Source organism: Genypterus blacodes, unplaced genomic scaffold, assembly GCF_046128005.1.
Source record: "Genypterus blacodes isolate CSIRO-AG114 ecotype Tasmania unplaced genomic scaffold, CSIRO-AGI_Gbla_v1 ptg000209l_1, whole genome shotgun sequence".
NCBI classification, from domain to species: domain Eukaryota; kingdom Metazoa; phylum Chordata; class Actinopteri; order Ophidiiformes; family Ophidiidae; genus Genypterus; species Genypterus blacodes.
In genome coordinates, this window is record NW_027467008.1 from 70442 (window position 1) to 87500 (window position 17059).

Consider the following 17059-nt stretch of genomic DNA (forward strand, 5'->3'; position numbering starts at 1 on the left):
GTGTTTTCACCAAAAACTCTTTCTTTCTGAAATCTATATACTTTGTATATCAACAATATCTTCAAATATGGAAAAGGATATGGTGTGTGTGTGTGTGTGTGTGTGTGTGTGTGTGTGTGTGTGTGTGTGTGTGTGTGTGTGTCCGTCTGCAGCCTCAGTCTGTGCTGGTTGAGCTGAATGTGTTCTGGCTGAGTTTGGCAGTTTTTGCTCAACCTCTTACATAAGAGGTCACGGACAGACAGACGGACAGACGGACAGACGGACAGACGCTGTTGCTTCAGCTCACAGGAGGAGTCAGAGTGTAGTGTTAGAAAGTTTAAATCACAGGCTGAAAGTAATAACGCCTTATTCTGTGTGTGTGTGTGTGTGTGTGTGTATGTGTGTACCTATTTACAAGCTTCTGATGAACAGTTGTCTCGTGATCGTCTGATCTGATCTGAAACTGCAGCGCTGTGCCGCTTCCTTCCTGTCAGCTTGAGTCTCATCTCATCCAGGCGTCGCTTTGTTTCAGGTTATCTGATGATGAGGGCGGCAGCAGATGAAACAGATCAGGAGGAGAAGCCCGGTGGGTCACACACTTCTTCACACATATATGATTGATATCTGACTGCAGCTTCACTCTGCATCGAGCCTGCAGGTGGCTGCCTTGCTCAAGGGCACAAACAGGGAATTTAACTCTGTATGAGGTCTGAGTTCACTTCTATACACTACAAACAACATAAAGTGAATAATCCCATATTTAACATTTCACAACATTTCCAGTAATCCCTCATGACCTTTGACCTGTAGTGACCCCAGCCATGATTCCTGGACATTCAGGAGTCAAATTACAAAAACTGATGGCTCAACTCCATTTGTGGAAACGAGCCTGAAAACACCACACCTTTATCTCAGAGTAAACAGGTTGTGAAATCAAACTGCACGATCACTCTCACACACACACACACACACACAAACACACACACACACACACCTCGTGACAGCATGAGCCAAGCTCTGTGTTGTGGTCTCCAGTGTTGGATGTTGTTGGTGAATGAACCTCTGTTGTTGTTGTTGTTCCAGAGGTCAGGTACGCTCTGATAGGCGCCGCCATCGGCCTGATCCTCGCCACCGCGTTCATGGCCGTCCTGCTCTGCATGTACAGGAGGAGGGCGCCAGCGCAGGTGAGACAGTGATGATGATGAAGATGAGCTAGGTGCACACACAGAAGATCACAGCATCAAATGGTGGATTTCCTTTCTAGTAGTTAAACTGAACTTTATCTGTTTAAAGTTTAAGGATTTATATCAGGATTTTAAGGACGATTTGATTTGTTTATGATTCTGAGTTGTAAAGTCTTCCAAAGTGTTTCCTGTGTGACAATACCATGATTTCTGTCACGTGTTTTCCCTTTGAAGACGCTGTGACGAGACGCTCACAGGTGAGACTGAGCTGACGGAAGGACGGACGCAAACAAACCAGTGTGGAGCGGCTGGATGTGTGTGTGTGTGTGTGTGTGTGTTTCTTTTCACCTTTGTCTCTTTTTATCCTTAAAATAAAAAACACAAAAAAAGTACGACATCCTCATACCAGTGCAGCCCCGTAGCAGCAGTCTGCAGCCTTCTCCACTCGTCTCCTCCCTTTGAGGAGGCTCAGCCAATCAGGGGGTCCCGTGGCGGCGGTTTCCAATAACACGGTCAGTCAGAGTGATTTGCAGAGGTGAGGTGAACTCTGTTAAAGTGGAATCAGCATGGAAGGTCAAACTCTGAGGGACTGCTTCCTCACGTTGTTGTCTCACGTGGACAGAACCTGACAAGACAGAGACAAGACAAGAGTTTTTATCTCTCACACACACACACACACACACACACACACACACACTCACACACACACACACACACACACACACACACACTCTCACACACACACACACACACACACACACACTTACACTTACTTCTATGAAGAGAAATGGGGACTACTAAACCGTTTGTATTTGTGTCCACAAGAGGGCGTTGTTTCACTAAAAGAGACTCACACACCACAGGAGCCTTGTAAACAAACATGCAAGCGCTGATTGATGAGGTTTCACATCAGGCCTCTAAACCAGATGGCTGATGGGAAATGTGTTGCATCAGTTTCCAACATCAGGACATCAAACTCACACACAGGCAGCTTTAGAGACGTCACATACGCTTCATATCACTGTGTTGCCTCATCAACCTCAACTTTGCAGGAGATGAGCCAGTCTGTCACCATGGAAACAACGCTTACATCAACTCAATTATCAGATTATTTGTCCATAGTGGGATTAAGCCGTATGCATGGAGGGATGAATCTGAATAAATCCTCTTAAAGTCTCTTAATCTCAGGCTCAGCCGTTTACTGCCTCACCTCAGAGTGAATCATGTCGAGGCGTGCTGATTTACTGTGTTTTGCTCCTTTTCCATACCGTTCCCGACGCTCCCATTGTGATTCCGAGACCGCTGCCAAGTTCGTGCGCCGGCCTCCTCGAGCTCGGGGGACGCAGGAAGAAGAACCAAAACAAAAGCCTTCTCCAATATCCTGGTAACCCTATATGAAAACATAGAATAATAACTTACAGATGCAGCCCCGCACACACACACACACACCCCTCCTCCCCCCTCCCCTGGGCCGGCCCTGTGAGTTTTGGTGCAGCGAGGTCGTCTTTGTTGAGAGGAACAGCTGGGGGTCCCTGTTTGTCAAACTGTCACCGGTCTAGAGTCACTTAGGGGCCCCGCCAGTCCGTCTCATCTGTTATCTGTAAATCAAACGTGTCCCAGATCTCCACAGCCCGTTTGATAGAAGCCAGCAGAGTGTCCCGAAAAAAAACACCGCACAAAGACGCACTCAGGGATCCTGTTACAGCCGACAAGACGCCAAGGGCCGACAAGACGACACAAAAGCTGCAGACCAGAGCGAGAAGGACCAGAGGGACCAGAGTCCAGAGACAGACCAGAGTCCAGAGAGACCGGGGAGACCTGAGAGACCAGAGTCCAGAGACAGACCAGTGAGACCAGAGAGACCAGAGTCCAGAGACAGACCAGAGTCCAGAGACAGACCAGAGACCAGAGACAGACCAGTGAGACCAGAGAGACCAAAGACCAGAGGGACCAGAGAGAATATTCACAACACTACATTGAGCAAAACTACATTTGATCCGTTCTGCATCAAAAATCGCTTCACTAATATTTAGCTCCAAGTTTTGAAAGAAGGAATCACATCATATTTGTTTCTGAAGTTTAACAGGAAGCAGTGAAACTAAACTTTTGCTGATTTACTGAGGACCATCTGGATCCTTTTACAGATCATCTGTAGGTCCTCAGACCACGATTTGGGCCACTTTTAACTTCATGCACAGCAGCTTATAGAGGCTTTACAGCGTGTTAGGAGGCTCCAGAAGTGACAGGCTACACACACACACACACACACACACACACACACACCAAAACAAAAGGTCCGTCTGCCCGCTGTCCTCCACAGCTGGAAGTGTGATCTGCCCCCCCCCCCCCCCACACACACACACACTGCAGGAAATGACATTTCCCACTCACTCGCCAGAGCCGGAGGTGTGTGTGTGTGTGTGTGTGAGTGTGCGTGCGTGTGTGTGCGTGCTCACCGGTCTTTCTGTCTGAATGTATGTGGGTTAGATTTTTATGGCGTGTGTGTGTGTGTGTGTGTGTGTGTGTGTGTGTGTGTGTGTGTGTGTGTGTGTGTGTGTGTGTGTGCCAAATGTGTTTTCACTGAGCAGGGGGGAGGGGCAGAGGGAGGTTCTGAGCAGAAACAGAGCTGCCAATGTTTCATATTACACTGCACGGGCTGGGAAGGAAAGAAGAAGAGGAGGAGGAGGAGGAGGAGGAGGAGGAGACCCGGAGCTTCAGTCCTTCAGAGACATTTAAGCAGAAGTTTATAGAGGCTGCAGCAGCGGAAAATGAAGATCTCCTCTGTGGTCTTGGCTCTGCTGACTGGAGTCGTCTGCTCAGGTAGGAAACGCTTCACTTTGCTTCAGACGAGGGAGAGGAAGAGGAGATGAAGGACTAAGGGAAAAAACACAGTTGAGAGAAAGTTAGAGAATGTTTGGAGGATGCTGGAGCAACGGGCGAGGAGACTTAGAGCTCAGGCGTGTGTAGAGTGTCCAGAGCGTCTCAGGGCGTGTTACAGAATAACATGACAGTCATGAGAGAGAAGATGAAGATGAAGATTGGTGCTTTGCTATTTAAGTGTTGTTGAAGTTTCTGCTAAACAAAAACACAAAAACTGTAATTGTGTAGTTCAGCATCCAAACAAGCCTATTCCTTCACCTTCCTCTCATCTTCATCTTCATCATTTTGACCTGTGAGTCAGCGTCGCTCCTCAGAGTCCAGTGAGGGTTAAAGAAACGCTGACATACAGAGCGTCACGCAGCCGTGACCTTTGTTCCTCTTTCGCCCCTCGCACGCCGTCATCACACTGAGTCACGACGACAAACCAGGCGAGCGTCTGCTGAGTCAACATCCCCTCAGAGTGAAGATGTGACGTGTAGCTGCAGCCTAACGTGACAGAAACATGCACACATCTAAGTTTACATGTAGTAGTAAACATAAATATTACTGTTCAGACGTGCAAGCGTGTGATTGGAGGACGCCACTTCCACTTTTGCACTTTTGAAGTACAAATACTTCTTAACTTCACTGATTATCAGATGCCCAATTCATTCGTGACCCGTGTACCGTTGCCCCTTGCTCTCCAGATCTGGTCTCTTCCATCAACGTCACCGTCTCCCCGTCTCCGTTCACGCTGGCTGAGGAGGGACAGAATGTCTCCCTGTCCTGCGTCGTGTCCCAGCGCCGCCGTAACGCCGCCTTGCCGGTGGTGCGGTGGACCTTCCTGCCGGCGGGGACGGAGCGAGCCGAGGAGGAGCTGCTCATCGCCCGGGTCAACATGAGGAAGGCCCGTTTCTACGGCAACTACACCAAGAGCTTCTTCTGGCCCAAGCTGAAGCTGACGGTGGTGAAGCAGGGGAAGATCTTCGACCTGCTGATCCTCAACGTGTCCCAGGGCGACCGCGGCCTCTACATGTGCCGCGTGCAGGAGTTCAAGAAGCAGGAGGACCGATGGAAGGCGGCGTCCAACTGCACCGCCTCCACCGAGCTCAGAGGTGAGAGACACACCAGAGCTTAGACCAGGAGACACACAAGAGCTTAGACCAGGAGCTGAACCAGAGCTTAGACCAGGAGCCACACAAGAACTTAGACCAGGAGCCACACAAGAACTTAGACCAGGAGCCACACAAGAACTTAGACCAGGAGCTGAACCAGAGCTTAGACCAGGAGCCACACAAGAACTTAGACCAGGAGCTGAACCAGAGCTTAGACCAGGAGCCACACAAGAACTTAGACCAGGAGCTGAACCAGAGCTTAGACCAGGAGCCACACAAGAACTTAGACCAGGAGCCACACCAGAGCTTAGACCAGGAGCTGAACCAATGTCCATGACGTAGTTTGGATGTTGACTCACAGAGACGTTGTTCTTCTCTAACCTGAACCATGTGAAGGATGAAGCTTGATGTTATCATGTATGTGAAGTAAAGAGTCTGGATTAAAGCCTGATGTTCTGTGAACAATGGACAAAGACGTGAACGTGGAGGGGAACACGTCACTGATCAACTGGAGTGAAAACAGACGGATCTTGGAGGCTTCATGTCCCTGATCTGGGTCAGAGCTTCTGGTTGGGTTGCAGGATGACATCATGGTGTTTGGTGCAGGGTGGAGACTTCACGGCTGCTTGTCCAAACCACAACACAAGCAGAGACAAATGTTGTTTTGATAATGGCGGAGCCGCAGAGAGCCCGGAGCCAAACTCCTGCCCCTCCTGCTGAGAGGCTCCGGTGCCAGGCGGGGATTGAACCCAGCACATGCAGCCGTAAACATCGGAGGAAAGGCCGAGTTAGAGCCAAAGGATCTGCTGAAGGTTCTGTCACAAGTCGTCAGGAATGAGTTTGGGTGCGACTGGATTTTGTTTGGATGTGAACCAAAGCAGCATTTAGGAGCAGTGAGCATGAGCAGATCACACACACACACACACACTGAGGGGGAAGGGGAAGGTCTGTGGGCTCCAACCTCAAGCCCCAAACTGAGTCTGCAGGGGAGGGAAGAGACACGAACCCATGAGCCACGCCACGACCGCCCAGGAGAGACGAGTGATGGCGATAACAGGCAGATAGCAGGACGCCCGGCTGTCAGAGGGGAGAAGGATGGCGGCTCCAGCAGTAGCAGTTTCTCCGACCGCAGCTGGATGATGTCAGCGAGGAGGAGACTGCTTTTGATTTGAGAGGGGAAACGCCGCCGGTGGAGCTAGAGAGATCTGAGGGACCCTCCAGTCCGCGGCTTTGACAGAGGAGGAGGCCATCTTGGGGACAGAGCAGAGGGGGGGCGGGGGCAGTAGTTTTCCTTCCAGTCGGGACACAGAGTTGTGGGTCGAGAACTCACAACCTGCAGGATGTTTGCTGCATCCTGATGCTTCAGATTAGAGTGCAGCACTGTGTGTGTGTGTCTGCATGGTTGTAGATCATCTGGTCTGAACCTTCACACTCCGGCCCGTCAGCGCCGCTCCACTCTGAACACCAACACCAGACGCTGCTCACCACATTTTCCATGGAAGCGTTCCTGCAGGCTGCGACTTCCAGGGCGTCCAGCGGCCAAGTCTGCGCCCGGGCAGACGCGGGGCCCCGACCCCACCGTGTTGATGTTGGCCCGGCGTGGAGTTTCCCCTCCTGAAAGTAGAACAGAACCCAAGCCTGGAGAGAGTCAGCAGGACTGGAGCGGGAGGGGGAAGGTGGGGATGTTGGGGGGGACGCCTGACGCTCTGGAGCAGGGTCGCTCTGGAGCAATGGCGCTCTGGAACCCCTGCCTCACGTTTGCAGCTCGACCTTTTAGCGGTGGAGGATGTGGGGAGATATTTTGGGAGGAGGAAGCTCCAATTTGTGGTTGAGCAACAGTGATATTAATAAAAAGGCTAACCACTGCAGTACATTTACACACACACACACATACACACACGTATATACATCTACATATATGACACATGCTGTCATGTTAAACACAAACCTCTTCCTGTGCTTTGTGTGTTTATTTATGAGGAGATGAATGAAGCTCCTCCTCTTTGGGTCTAAAGGCGCCCCCTACTGGAGAGGAGGGAGGGGCCAGACTTCCCCACTAAATGTAAACAAAGACCGTTCGCGTTTGAGTTTTGTGGACTTTCCATCTTTTTCCTGTGTTTTGCACCAAACAAAGCGACTGACCGACTCACACACACTCGGCTTTCCTTCAGTTTGACTTTATGAGTTCAACGTGTGTGTGTGTGTGTGTGTGTGTGTGTGTGTGAGCGGAGCAGCAGGTGGTACTTTGATTTACATCAGCAGGCTACTTTGATTTACATCAGACATGTCAGAGGACGAAGACCTTTGGGAGACACGAGACACGCCACAGGATAGATTGTGTGTGTGGGTGCGTGTGTGTGTGTGTGTGTGTGTGTGTGTGTGACGTACAGCCGATGGCATTCCTGCGGCGGCTCCACATTAGGGGTCCAGGTGTTTCCACAATCCCCCTCACACGTTAAACTCCCACCAGTGCACTTATACGCTGCGTTATAATAAACAGAGGCGTGAGGGTCACAGGGTTTAGTGGAGGGCAGGGCACAGTGTGGACACATCTCAGCCCGCATGGAGGGATTCCTACGACACAGAGGGCAGCAAGGAGGAGTCAGAGACACACGGGAAGAGGACGAGGTTTGGATTCAAGTAGAGAACAACGAGGAACACAAACATCACAGGACAAAGCTTGAACCCACCGTGAGCTTTAGAGGCTCTACCGAGTGTTCATGGATCCATCAGGCTCCGTCAGAGACCTGCAGACCTGAAGAGAAGAAGAACATCTACACAACGACACAACTAACTGTTTGGACCTCAACTAAATCGTGTCAAAGTCCCTTCCTGGCCTAAGTGTGTGTGTAGAGACTGAAGCTGAAGAAGCTGAAGAAGAAGCAAACCTTTATGTTCTGATAAATAAGGAAGCTAATTGTGAACCGAACGGACGCAGAGACAACAGGAAGTAAGCGCTTGAATTATAGTTTTGTTGTGACGTACAATGACGGCGTGGCTCTCTGGTGCAATACAGAGCGTCTGTGCACACTGACCCTCTGTTGATGTTTACAGTATGGGGTCGGTTGAATACATCTCTGTCTCTTTGTGTCTCTGTGACGCAGACGGACAAAGAGCTTCCTGTCTGTTCGTCCCCGCCGCAGCCCCACTGTCCTTCATGTCCACACGTCATGTTCTCCTGCAGCATAAAGGCAGCTTGAGTGACAACACTGATTATCCCAACATGAGCAGCTGCCAGAGTGCCGATAGAGCTGCACAGAGAGGACAGAGCAGGGGGACAGAGGACAGAGCTTCATGCTGTGTTTGACACAAATGCAAGCAGAGAAGTAGAATGTAGGTCATCATTGAAGGTTCCAGCAGATGTGTGTGTGTGTGTGTGTGTGTGTGTGTGTGTGTGTGTGTGTGTGTGTGTGAACCATCTCCATGTCTCAGTGAGTTCTGCTTGATTTCCCAGAGTGCACTGCAGCTCTGGTGAGTGTGTTGGTGTTTGGGGCGGTGTGGTCACTTTGATAGCAGAGACGCTGACTCAGGCTTCTACACTTCCATCTTCTTCTCCTCCTCCTCATGTGGGAGGTCTTCTTCACGGCACCATCAGTGTGTAGTTACTCTTCACACACAGCCACAGCAGCTTGTTGTTGGATGAGACTTGACGCTGCTGCTGCACGTTGGTTCTGACCTCTGAGGGAACGTTTCCTCTCGTTTCCGTCCATTAGCGGTCAGAAGCACCCTGCTGATTAGCTGATTCACTTTTATGAGAGCATTTTATTGCCGTTATTACATTTAATGGCTGCCATCTACATTTGTCAGAGAATAATCCTGTTGATGATTGAATATTGCCGCATAATTGCGTAAAGAAATGGGTTTCCAGGAGGCGAGCCGGCGTGGCGGCGAGCCGGCGTGGCGGCGGCTGCGGGCGGTTTGGGGTATTTCAAGACGAAGCTGGTGGGTGTCGAGCTTCACGAGCTTCCTACACCGCCGAGGAATGAGAGTGTGTGTGTGTGTGTGTGTGTGTGTGTGTGTGTGTGTGTGAGCGGGGCCAGTATGGGAAACGTATTTCCTGTGGCGTAGCTGGAATCCTCATCATGAGGCCGCGGTCACACTGCAGCTCCACACTGAGGCTCTGATCTGACGGAGCTTCATGCTGCATCATGTTCAATCACACAGACTGATGATGTCATCGGCTCCTTCTATGAACTAACTTTATGTTGCTCTAATGCGCCGCTCACTTTAGGAGTTACAGAGGGATGAAGAGTTATGACCTTAGTGTGTGTATCGGGCCACGGGCCATGGTGCAGACGGTTTGCACTGGTGTGTGTGAGTGTTTGAGTGTGTGTGTGTGTGTGTGTGTGAGTGGCAGCTGAGTGCTCTGTGGTCCTCAGTGACTCAGGGACAGACTGAGGCAGGGAGGAGACAAACCTCAGCTCCTTGTCTTCCTACAATTTCACTTTATTTAAACTCTGTCCAGCGTGTAATCAGGCGGCAGAGACGCCACCGTGATGACTGAGGACTTTACATCTCTCTCTCTCTGTCTGTCTCTGTCTGTCTCTCAGATTCTCTCTCCCTCTCTCTGTGTGTTTGTCTGCTCGTCTCTCCTGCACATTCTTCATTTCCCACTGTTTACAGAAACGGAAAAAACAATTACAAAGTCAAATAAACTTTCTCTCCCCCCTCTCTGTCTCTCTCTCCCCCCCTCTCCCCCTGTCTGTCTCTCTCTCTCTCCCCTCTCCCCCTGTCTGTCTCCCTCTGCCCCCACCCCCGCCCCCCTCTCTCAGTTCATGTCCTTCCAGCCACCAAGGCCAAAGACAGCCTGTGGAGCTTGTTTGAAGGTAAGGCATCATATTTGTTCAGTGTGTGTGTGTGTGTGTGTGTGTGTGTGTGTGTGTGTGTGTGTGTGTGGTGGACTGGCACCGTTTTGTCCTCGGGGACCAAAATAACCTAAAGGATGAACTCCAGCACCGAGCCTGAAATAACTTCTGTTTTCCTAAAAAACTCTCTGAGTGCAGCAAAGCAACATGACGAGTGTGTGTGTGTGTCTGTGTGTGTCTGTCTCTGTGTGTGTGTTCCAGACGTGTACCTGTGTGCCGTGCTGATCTGCTCCGTGGGCCTGCTGTGCATGTGCATGTTCACAGTGACCGTGACCTGCCAGTACATACAGAGGAAGCAGAGGTTAAAAGGTCAGCAGCTTTACACACACACACACACACACACACACACACACACACATCACAGTTACAAGACTTTAACATCTAACTACCTGTGACATCTCCGCAGATAATTACCACCTGGTCAAGAGCCCTCAGAACAGGTAAACTATACACACACACACACACACACACACACACACACACACACACACACACACACACACACACACACACAGTAACCACCTGTGTGTGTGGTTGCAGCTCAGGTGAGACGGTCACCAGCCTGGTCAGTGTGTCTCCTGCTCTGCCTAAGAAGGAGCGCAGGTACAGGAAGAAGAGGAGCAGAGACTATCAGGAGGAGGTGCCGCCAGAGATCCCCGCCAAAGGTCAGAACACGCTACACACACAGGCTCAGAACACACTTCACACACGTACAGAGCACGCTACACACCTGTTCTGTCCAGCTCCTGGACCGTCTGACCGCTTCACGTCGTGGCTCGTCTCCTGTTCCACACATGAATGCATCAGCGACCTCATCCCTCCGCTCGGAGTGTGTGAAGACCACAGACCGCAGTGTCCTGCTGTAGTAAAGGACGTAAGCAGGCGTCACACGGAGATTTAGATTCATTTAACACTTTAGAAACCAGGGTCGTATCCACGGTAACGTCAGAGGGTCGGGGCTCTCTGATTGTTGCTGATGAGTTCTGTGTGTTTTGTGTGTGTGTTGCTGTTTCCTGTGGTCTCCATTTTTCCTCCTCTGACCCTCCGACTCTTGTTTTGTTTCTTCAGCTCCCATTGGAGACAAAACACGCAAACCCAAACTATTAAAGCCACAACCAAGGAAAGTTGTGTTGGTGAGTATCAAGCACCTTTACCCAGCATGCTTTGCAATACCTCTAACCCTCCCTAGACGGCCACTCTACCTCCAGAACATAAACAAGTCCTGCTTCCTTCCTACAGAACAAAGTCCAGTCTGTTTTGGGCTTCAGTCACAGTTTGGCTCTTAGTTGTAAATTTTGCGGTTGCTGTTAACAAATTTGACAGATTTGTGGCTTTGAGCTGAACAATGAAACTGAAACAAACAAAGTAAATCTCACAGCAGGAATCTCCCCTCCTCCCCCGTGGCCTCCCACTCCTCCTCCCTTCCGCTCCTCCCCTCTTATCGTCCTGTCCTCTTATCGTCCTGTCCTCTTATCGTCCTGTCCTCTTATCGTCCTCAGCCTAAGATCGTGGAGGAGAACCTGACGTACGCGGAGCTGGACCTGGTCAAGCCGCTGCCGGAGTGCAAGGCGTCGTGCACCGGCACCGTCTACGCCCAGATCCTGTTTGAGGAGAAGCAGCTGTGAGACGCAGACACACACCCCTAACAGCTGATGGACTGATGGACAGCTCACTTTATTTATAGTGTTTTTATACCACAGTAGTTTGTTTCTATCTGATTCTGTTTGATCTGAACCTTTATGAGACCAAGACACTGTGTGCTTCATGTTTGTGTTGACTGAAGGACAGAGGACATGCAGCACTATGTGATGGAGTGTGTCTGTGTGTGTGTGTGTGTGTGTGTGTGTGTGTGTGTGTGTGATGCAACTGTTTCTAAATTGGATTTTACCTGCAGCGTGGTTTGCGGCCTCGTCTGTCTCGCCACTCCTCATCAGTCAGTGTGTATGTGTGTGTGTGTGTGTGTGTGTGTGTGTGTGTAATGACCACATCAGCGATTAGCCTCGACCTCCCTCCTCAGGCAAGTATGTGCGATCGCTTTCATCTGCTGCCAACATCAACTTAACAGGCTGTTAGTGACACACACCCACACACACACACACGTACACACACTTAGCAGGGCGGAGGTGAGCGTAGCATTTACCCCCCCTTACCCACACACACTCACACACACAAAGGCACATATTGTAAATCCCAAACAGCTGCTCTACAAACAGCAGCGATCTATGGAAACGGGCGATTAGAGATCACGTGATGAGGTCGTTCCATCGTTTGGCCCGTCTGTGTCAGATCCTAATCACACACACCATCTCTGCGTTCTCCTGGCCTGCCGGTCATGCTTCGGTCTCTTTTTTCCGTCTCAATGTTCCTCTGGATTCAGACGTGGAAAAGCAAAGGAGCGGGTTTGAGACCCGGACACAGAGGCCCCGCCCCCAAAACATGCCATAGCTTAGGGTCAGATATCCTGTTTCTATGGTGACAGTAAAAGCTTCAGTTCTGGCCCTATATTTGGGACCCTCTTGGGTTCAGGGTCCCGGTCGGGTTCTGGACGTTGAGTCAAAGTTTCAGCCATGACGACAAATTCAGTTTCATTCTCCGCTTACTTGACAACGAAAAACCACCGCTGCATTCGGTCAACATTCAGTGCCCCCCCCCCCCCCCCCCTCTCTCCTCCTCCTTCTTCTTCTTCTTCCTCCTCATGCTTTGTAAACGGCGCCTGACTGAGGACTTCCTGTGGCAGCGTCGTCTTTAAAATGCCCTGAAACTGTGAAATGTAAAGTCACTCCCAGACCACAGAGTCTTTAATGGGAGTCTGCTAACTACAACCATGTGTGAAGTCAAATCTCTCTCTCTCTCTACCTCCCTCTCTCTCTCTCTCTCTCTCTCTCTCTCATCAACATTCCAGCTTCTCTTCTCTTGTTTGTTTTGTACAGTGTGTATCAATGAGTAAAAATATGTAAATGAACTTGTGCAGGATTCCGTCTCGTGTCTCTGAGTGGCGTTCTTGTCGTTTTGCTTCCGTGTCTGATCCTGTGGCTCAGTCCTGCTCGCCGCTCGTCTGGATGTCGCGGGGGTGCAGCTGCTCTGGGTGTCAGCTCCTCTTGTGGCTCTGTAATAAGAGACGTGCAGAGGGAAATGCTGGGTTCAGTTTACTCGCTTCCCCCAAATTATTCTGTGGAGGAAAACTGGAGGACAGAAAAGGAACCGGGGAAAGTCTCAGAGTCAGGGAGAGAAAACAATGAAGCTATGGGGACGAGAGGCCGTCAGGACGTGACAGAGAGGGGGCTTCAGAGGGGGCGGGGGTCCAGGGGGAAGCCAGAAAACAAAACCCTGCAAGAAACCAGTGTTTGTTTCAGACGTGGGACAGGAAGTGAGTGTGTGTGTGTGTTTGAGCCCAGCAGCAAATCCTGTACAAACCGCAGTGATGTCAGCGGCCAAACACCGAGGGAGAGCTATTGTTAAAGCTTTGCATGGCGGCACGGTCCACACACACACACACATACACACACAATGCCCAGTAAACACGCAGGCTGCACTTCTTGTGTGGGCAGAGACACACACACAGACACACAGAGCCATAAGAGCGGCGGGACAGCGAGGGAGCGAGGGGAGTGAGGGAGAGTAATGAAAGACTGCACATCACAGGCAGAACCAGTCAAGATTCAGGTTTCAAACTGGCATCCACAGGGATTTAATGCAGGAGAGGACGGACGGGTCAGTCTGGACTCGGGTCAACTGTCCGCCATGCAGGAAGACGGAGAGACAAAAGGAAAGTGTGCTCCCACCACTTCCTCCTCCTCCTCCTCCTCCTCCCCTTCTGTAAACACACAGCATTTGTCTAAGGTCACGTCTGAACCAGGTGGGCGGGTCGGGTCGGGTTGGGCCGGTGCCTCTGGGTGGAGGAGGGACGTCCAGCTGTGCGGTTTGGACCGGATAAGACGCAGTGTGGAGGAGTCGTGCCAGGGAGGAGACTCAAGAAGAAGAGTGTGTGTGGACGTGTGTTTGCCCTGAAGATGTCCAGAGGGTGGTGATGTGAGGAGGGCATAAAGGGTTAAACTGACACGGACGTATAAAAACATTTGGTTCTGAAGTTACGCTACAAAATATACATTTATATTTTACAGTGAATGTTTTATTATTAACAATGTTGGCGGGCTCAGTTATTATTGCTCCTCTGACCTCTGACCTCTGACCTCACAGCTCCATGTAAACTTCAACCCTCTGCTTCGTGTCCACTTTGATCCAACAGCTTTTTAAATCGCTGGCTGGCATCTGAGCGTCAAACGGCGAGATTTACGAGCGTGCAGTGAAGGCGACATCATGCTTTGATTCACTATGCAGAACTAATGTGAAACAGCCGGTCTGAGGCCCACCGGCGGGCCGCTCCTCACCGTTTAAGGGTCTTAAAACAATGACATCAGACTGCAGTGACATCCGAGACGGCTTAGAGCACAAATGGAGATAAAGAGATGAGCTCACAGCCGTTAGGGCAGGAAGAGAGAGAGACTGTGTGGCGTCACAACACCAACAAGAGAGCAGGAGAGCAGGAGGAGACGCAGGAGGAGACGCAGGACCTAAAGGTTCTTTACTGAGCTCCAGATGTCCTCAGGCAAGTTAGAGGGAAAGTTTGAGACCTGAAAGCCGAGATCCCTTCAGCTCTGTCTTCCATTAAGGCTCTGAAGGTCACGGCAACACCATGATCCCCATACGCTCGCTCCGTTCATCAGGACAGAGCCCACGCCATACGTGTGACGTGACCACCCAACACACACTCCTGTGGAGGTGAAGCGCTCGGTAAAGGAAACACGCAAACATTTAGAAAATACAAAACAGAGCTGCTTGAACTGTGACAGAGCAGCAGAGCAGACGTGTCGTTAGTCAGAGGAAAGTGAAGCTGCATCCATTCACCGCTTAGATAAACACAGGAATGCTGCTGCTGCTGCTGCCCCCGCCGCCGTGCCAGCTCTCCTAAACACACACCAGCAGCCATCACTCATCCACCAGAGAGAGAGAGAGAGAGAGAGAGGGAGAGAGAGAGAGAGACAGAGAGAGAGAGCTCCAAACAACGGCTCAGGGAAGAGGACGAAGCACAACAAAGACAAAGAGCTGAATCACCGGGGAACATCGGACTGATATCTGAGCTCAGAGGCTGAAAACACACACAGCATGACGACACACACCTAGAGACAGAGAGAGGGAGGGAGGGGTCTCTGCCCTCAGCGTGATGACATCACCGATGAGCTCAGAGGTGACATCACAGGTGCGTTTAAAGGGTCTGAGTCCTGCTCCGTGATGACATATGCAGAAATGCTTCCACAGAGAAAACACTCTGATGTGAACTCGCTTCCCGTCTACACTCAGTGTGCACACCATGCTAGTGTTTGAGTTGTGATATTGAGAGTTTGTTGACTCTAACATGTGCTGCAGTGCTCCAGAGTCCAGAGCAGTCAGAGGTAGAGACACGCTGCTGCAGCTGCTGCACACTGAGCTGAAACACCCGCACCTCTCTGTTGAGCTCTGGTTGATATGGTGATGCTCCTCTTTGTCTTCGGTTACGGTTGCCATTGACTTTGTCCCAGAAACACAACACGCCCGCTCGCCCGTCCGTCCCTCTGCCTGCTCGTCTGTCACGCCGCTCGACTTGATCTGTGTGTAACTACAGACTGGCCGAGCGGCGCCGGGCTCCTGCGGCGACATGGCCAAAGGGAAGAAGGGACCCAAGGGGGCCAAGGTCACCCTGAAGATGGCGGAGAAGAGCGTGGGCCTCACGTCGGACGGGATGCAGCGGCTGGACCTCAGTCTGAAGAAGGTGGACGCCGTGCCCAAGTGCATCCAGAAGCTGTGCTACATGGACGAGGTCAACCTGAGCAGGAACCTCATCAGGAAGCTGCCGGAGTTCATGGACACCTTCAGGAACCTGAGGCTGCTGGACCTGCACAGCAACTACGTGAGTACAGAGCAGAGCCAGAGCAGAGCCAGAGGGACGCACTAGGAACCTCTAGTCCTGCCTTTGTTCCTTTGTTCCTTTCCATCTTTCACTGAGTTCCACTGCTCGTATAAGTCCTCATCTCTCACACCAGCGTCCATCAATCATGCTGCCTGTTACCTGTGTGTGACCTGTGTGTGACCCATGTGTGTGACCCATGTGTGTGACCTGTGTGTGTGTGTGACCTGTGTGTATCTGCAGCTGGAGCAGCTCCCGGCACATGTGGGCCGTCTGCAGACCCTGAAGGTTCTGAACTTGTCCAACAACCGTCTGACGGCGCTCCCGGAGGAGATCGGCCTGCTGAAGAGCCTCCATGTCCTCTACCTGGGGATCAACCAGCTGGAGGCTCTGCCCGCCTCCGTCAGCGACCTGAAGGAGCTCCGCCACCTCGGCCTCTCTGACAACCGCTTCACCAAGTACCCCGCCTGCCTGGAGAGGCTGAGGAGACTGGAGAAGGTCAACCTGGACAGGAACCCCTACACCTGCCCTCCGCCTGACCCTGGCCCCCTGGTGGTGGCGAAGAGTCTGTACCTGGTGAAGGACAACAGGCTGTGTGGGGACTGCCTGAGGAGGTGCCAGAGGGACAGGAAGCAGCTGGAGTACAGGGCCAAAACCAAGCCGCCCAAGTTCAAACTCCACACGGAGACTCAGAGGGACGAGGACGGAGACACAAAGTGACTGAACAATGTGTGTGTGCGTCATCGTCACCTACACAACAGCGCCATCTGCTGTGCTACAGGCTGTACTGCCTCAAACGACGGACAGGACAGTTGGACTCATACACAGATCTGTCTTGTAAGGAGGTTTTGCTCAAGGACACTACAGCAGGACGGACGGACGGACACTAGTCGACACAGAGACATGAGACGCCTGCAGGTCACAGGTCAATCATAGCATCAGGTGTTCAATAAACATGTTAGACACATTTCCATGTTGTGAAACCTTCTCACTGTAACGAGGAAACCTTCATCTGTCCCCTTTATATAAACAATATTCCATCAGTTCAGGTTTGGGTACACTAGATCATCATCATCATCATCACAGAGCGGTGACTGCATCAGAGTAGAGTGACCT

General features: G+C 51.2%; 2 protein-coding genes and 1 long non-coding RNA gene across 5 annotated transcripts in view; 2 read left to right on the forward strand and 1 right to left on the reverse strand.

The window, feature by feature from the left end:
• Positions 1-427: 427 nt before the first annotated feature.
• LOC143015612 (uncharacterized) overlaps positions 428-17059 on the reverse strand; it is a 35342-nt gene continuing 18710 nt past the window's right edge. For 2 of the 3 annotated variants that reach the window (XR_012965453.1, XR_012965452.1), the window contains exons 4-11: positions 10733-13108; positions 10212-10276; positions 7828-7892; positions 7526-7711; positions 2432-2553; positions 1570-1788; positions 974-1191; positions 428-516 (exon numbers count right to left, since the gene is read on the reverse strand). This is a non-coding gene — a long non-coding RNA (uncharacterized LOC143015612). The remainder of the gene's footprint in view (positions 517-973; positions 1192-1569; positions 1789-2431; positions 2554-7525; positions 7712-7827; positions 7893-10211; positions 10277-10732; positions 13109-17059) is intronic. The other variant, XR_012965454.1, reaches the window with a different exon arrangement.
• Positions 3552-11636, forward strand: vstm4b (V-set and transmembrane domain containing 4b). The gene is made up of 8 exons (XM_076169659.1): positions 3552-3983; positions 4730-5137; positions 9910-9963; positions 10204-10311; positions 10409-10442; positions 10543-10667; positions 11071-11135; positions 11502-11636. Exons 1-8 carry the CDS (start codon positions 3932-3934, stop codon positions 11625-11627), a joined length of 972 nt encoding a protein of 323 aa, XP_076025774.1. The 5' UTR covers positions 3552-3931; the 3' UTR covers positions 11628-11636.
• lrrc18b (leucine rich repeat containing 18b) lies at positions 15695-16663 on the forward strand. Its single transcript, XM_076169601.1, has 2 exons — positions 15695-15946; positions 16187-16663. The coding sequence occupies exons 1-2, from the start codon at positions 15695-15697 to the stop codon at positions 16661-16663; spliced, it is 729 nt and encodes a 242-aa protein (XP_076025716.1).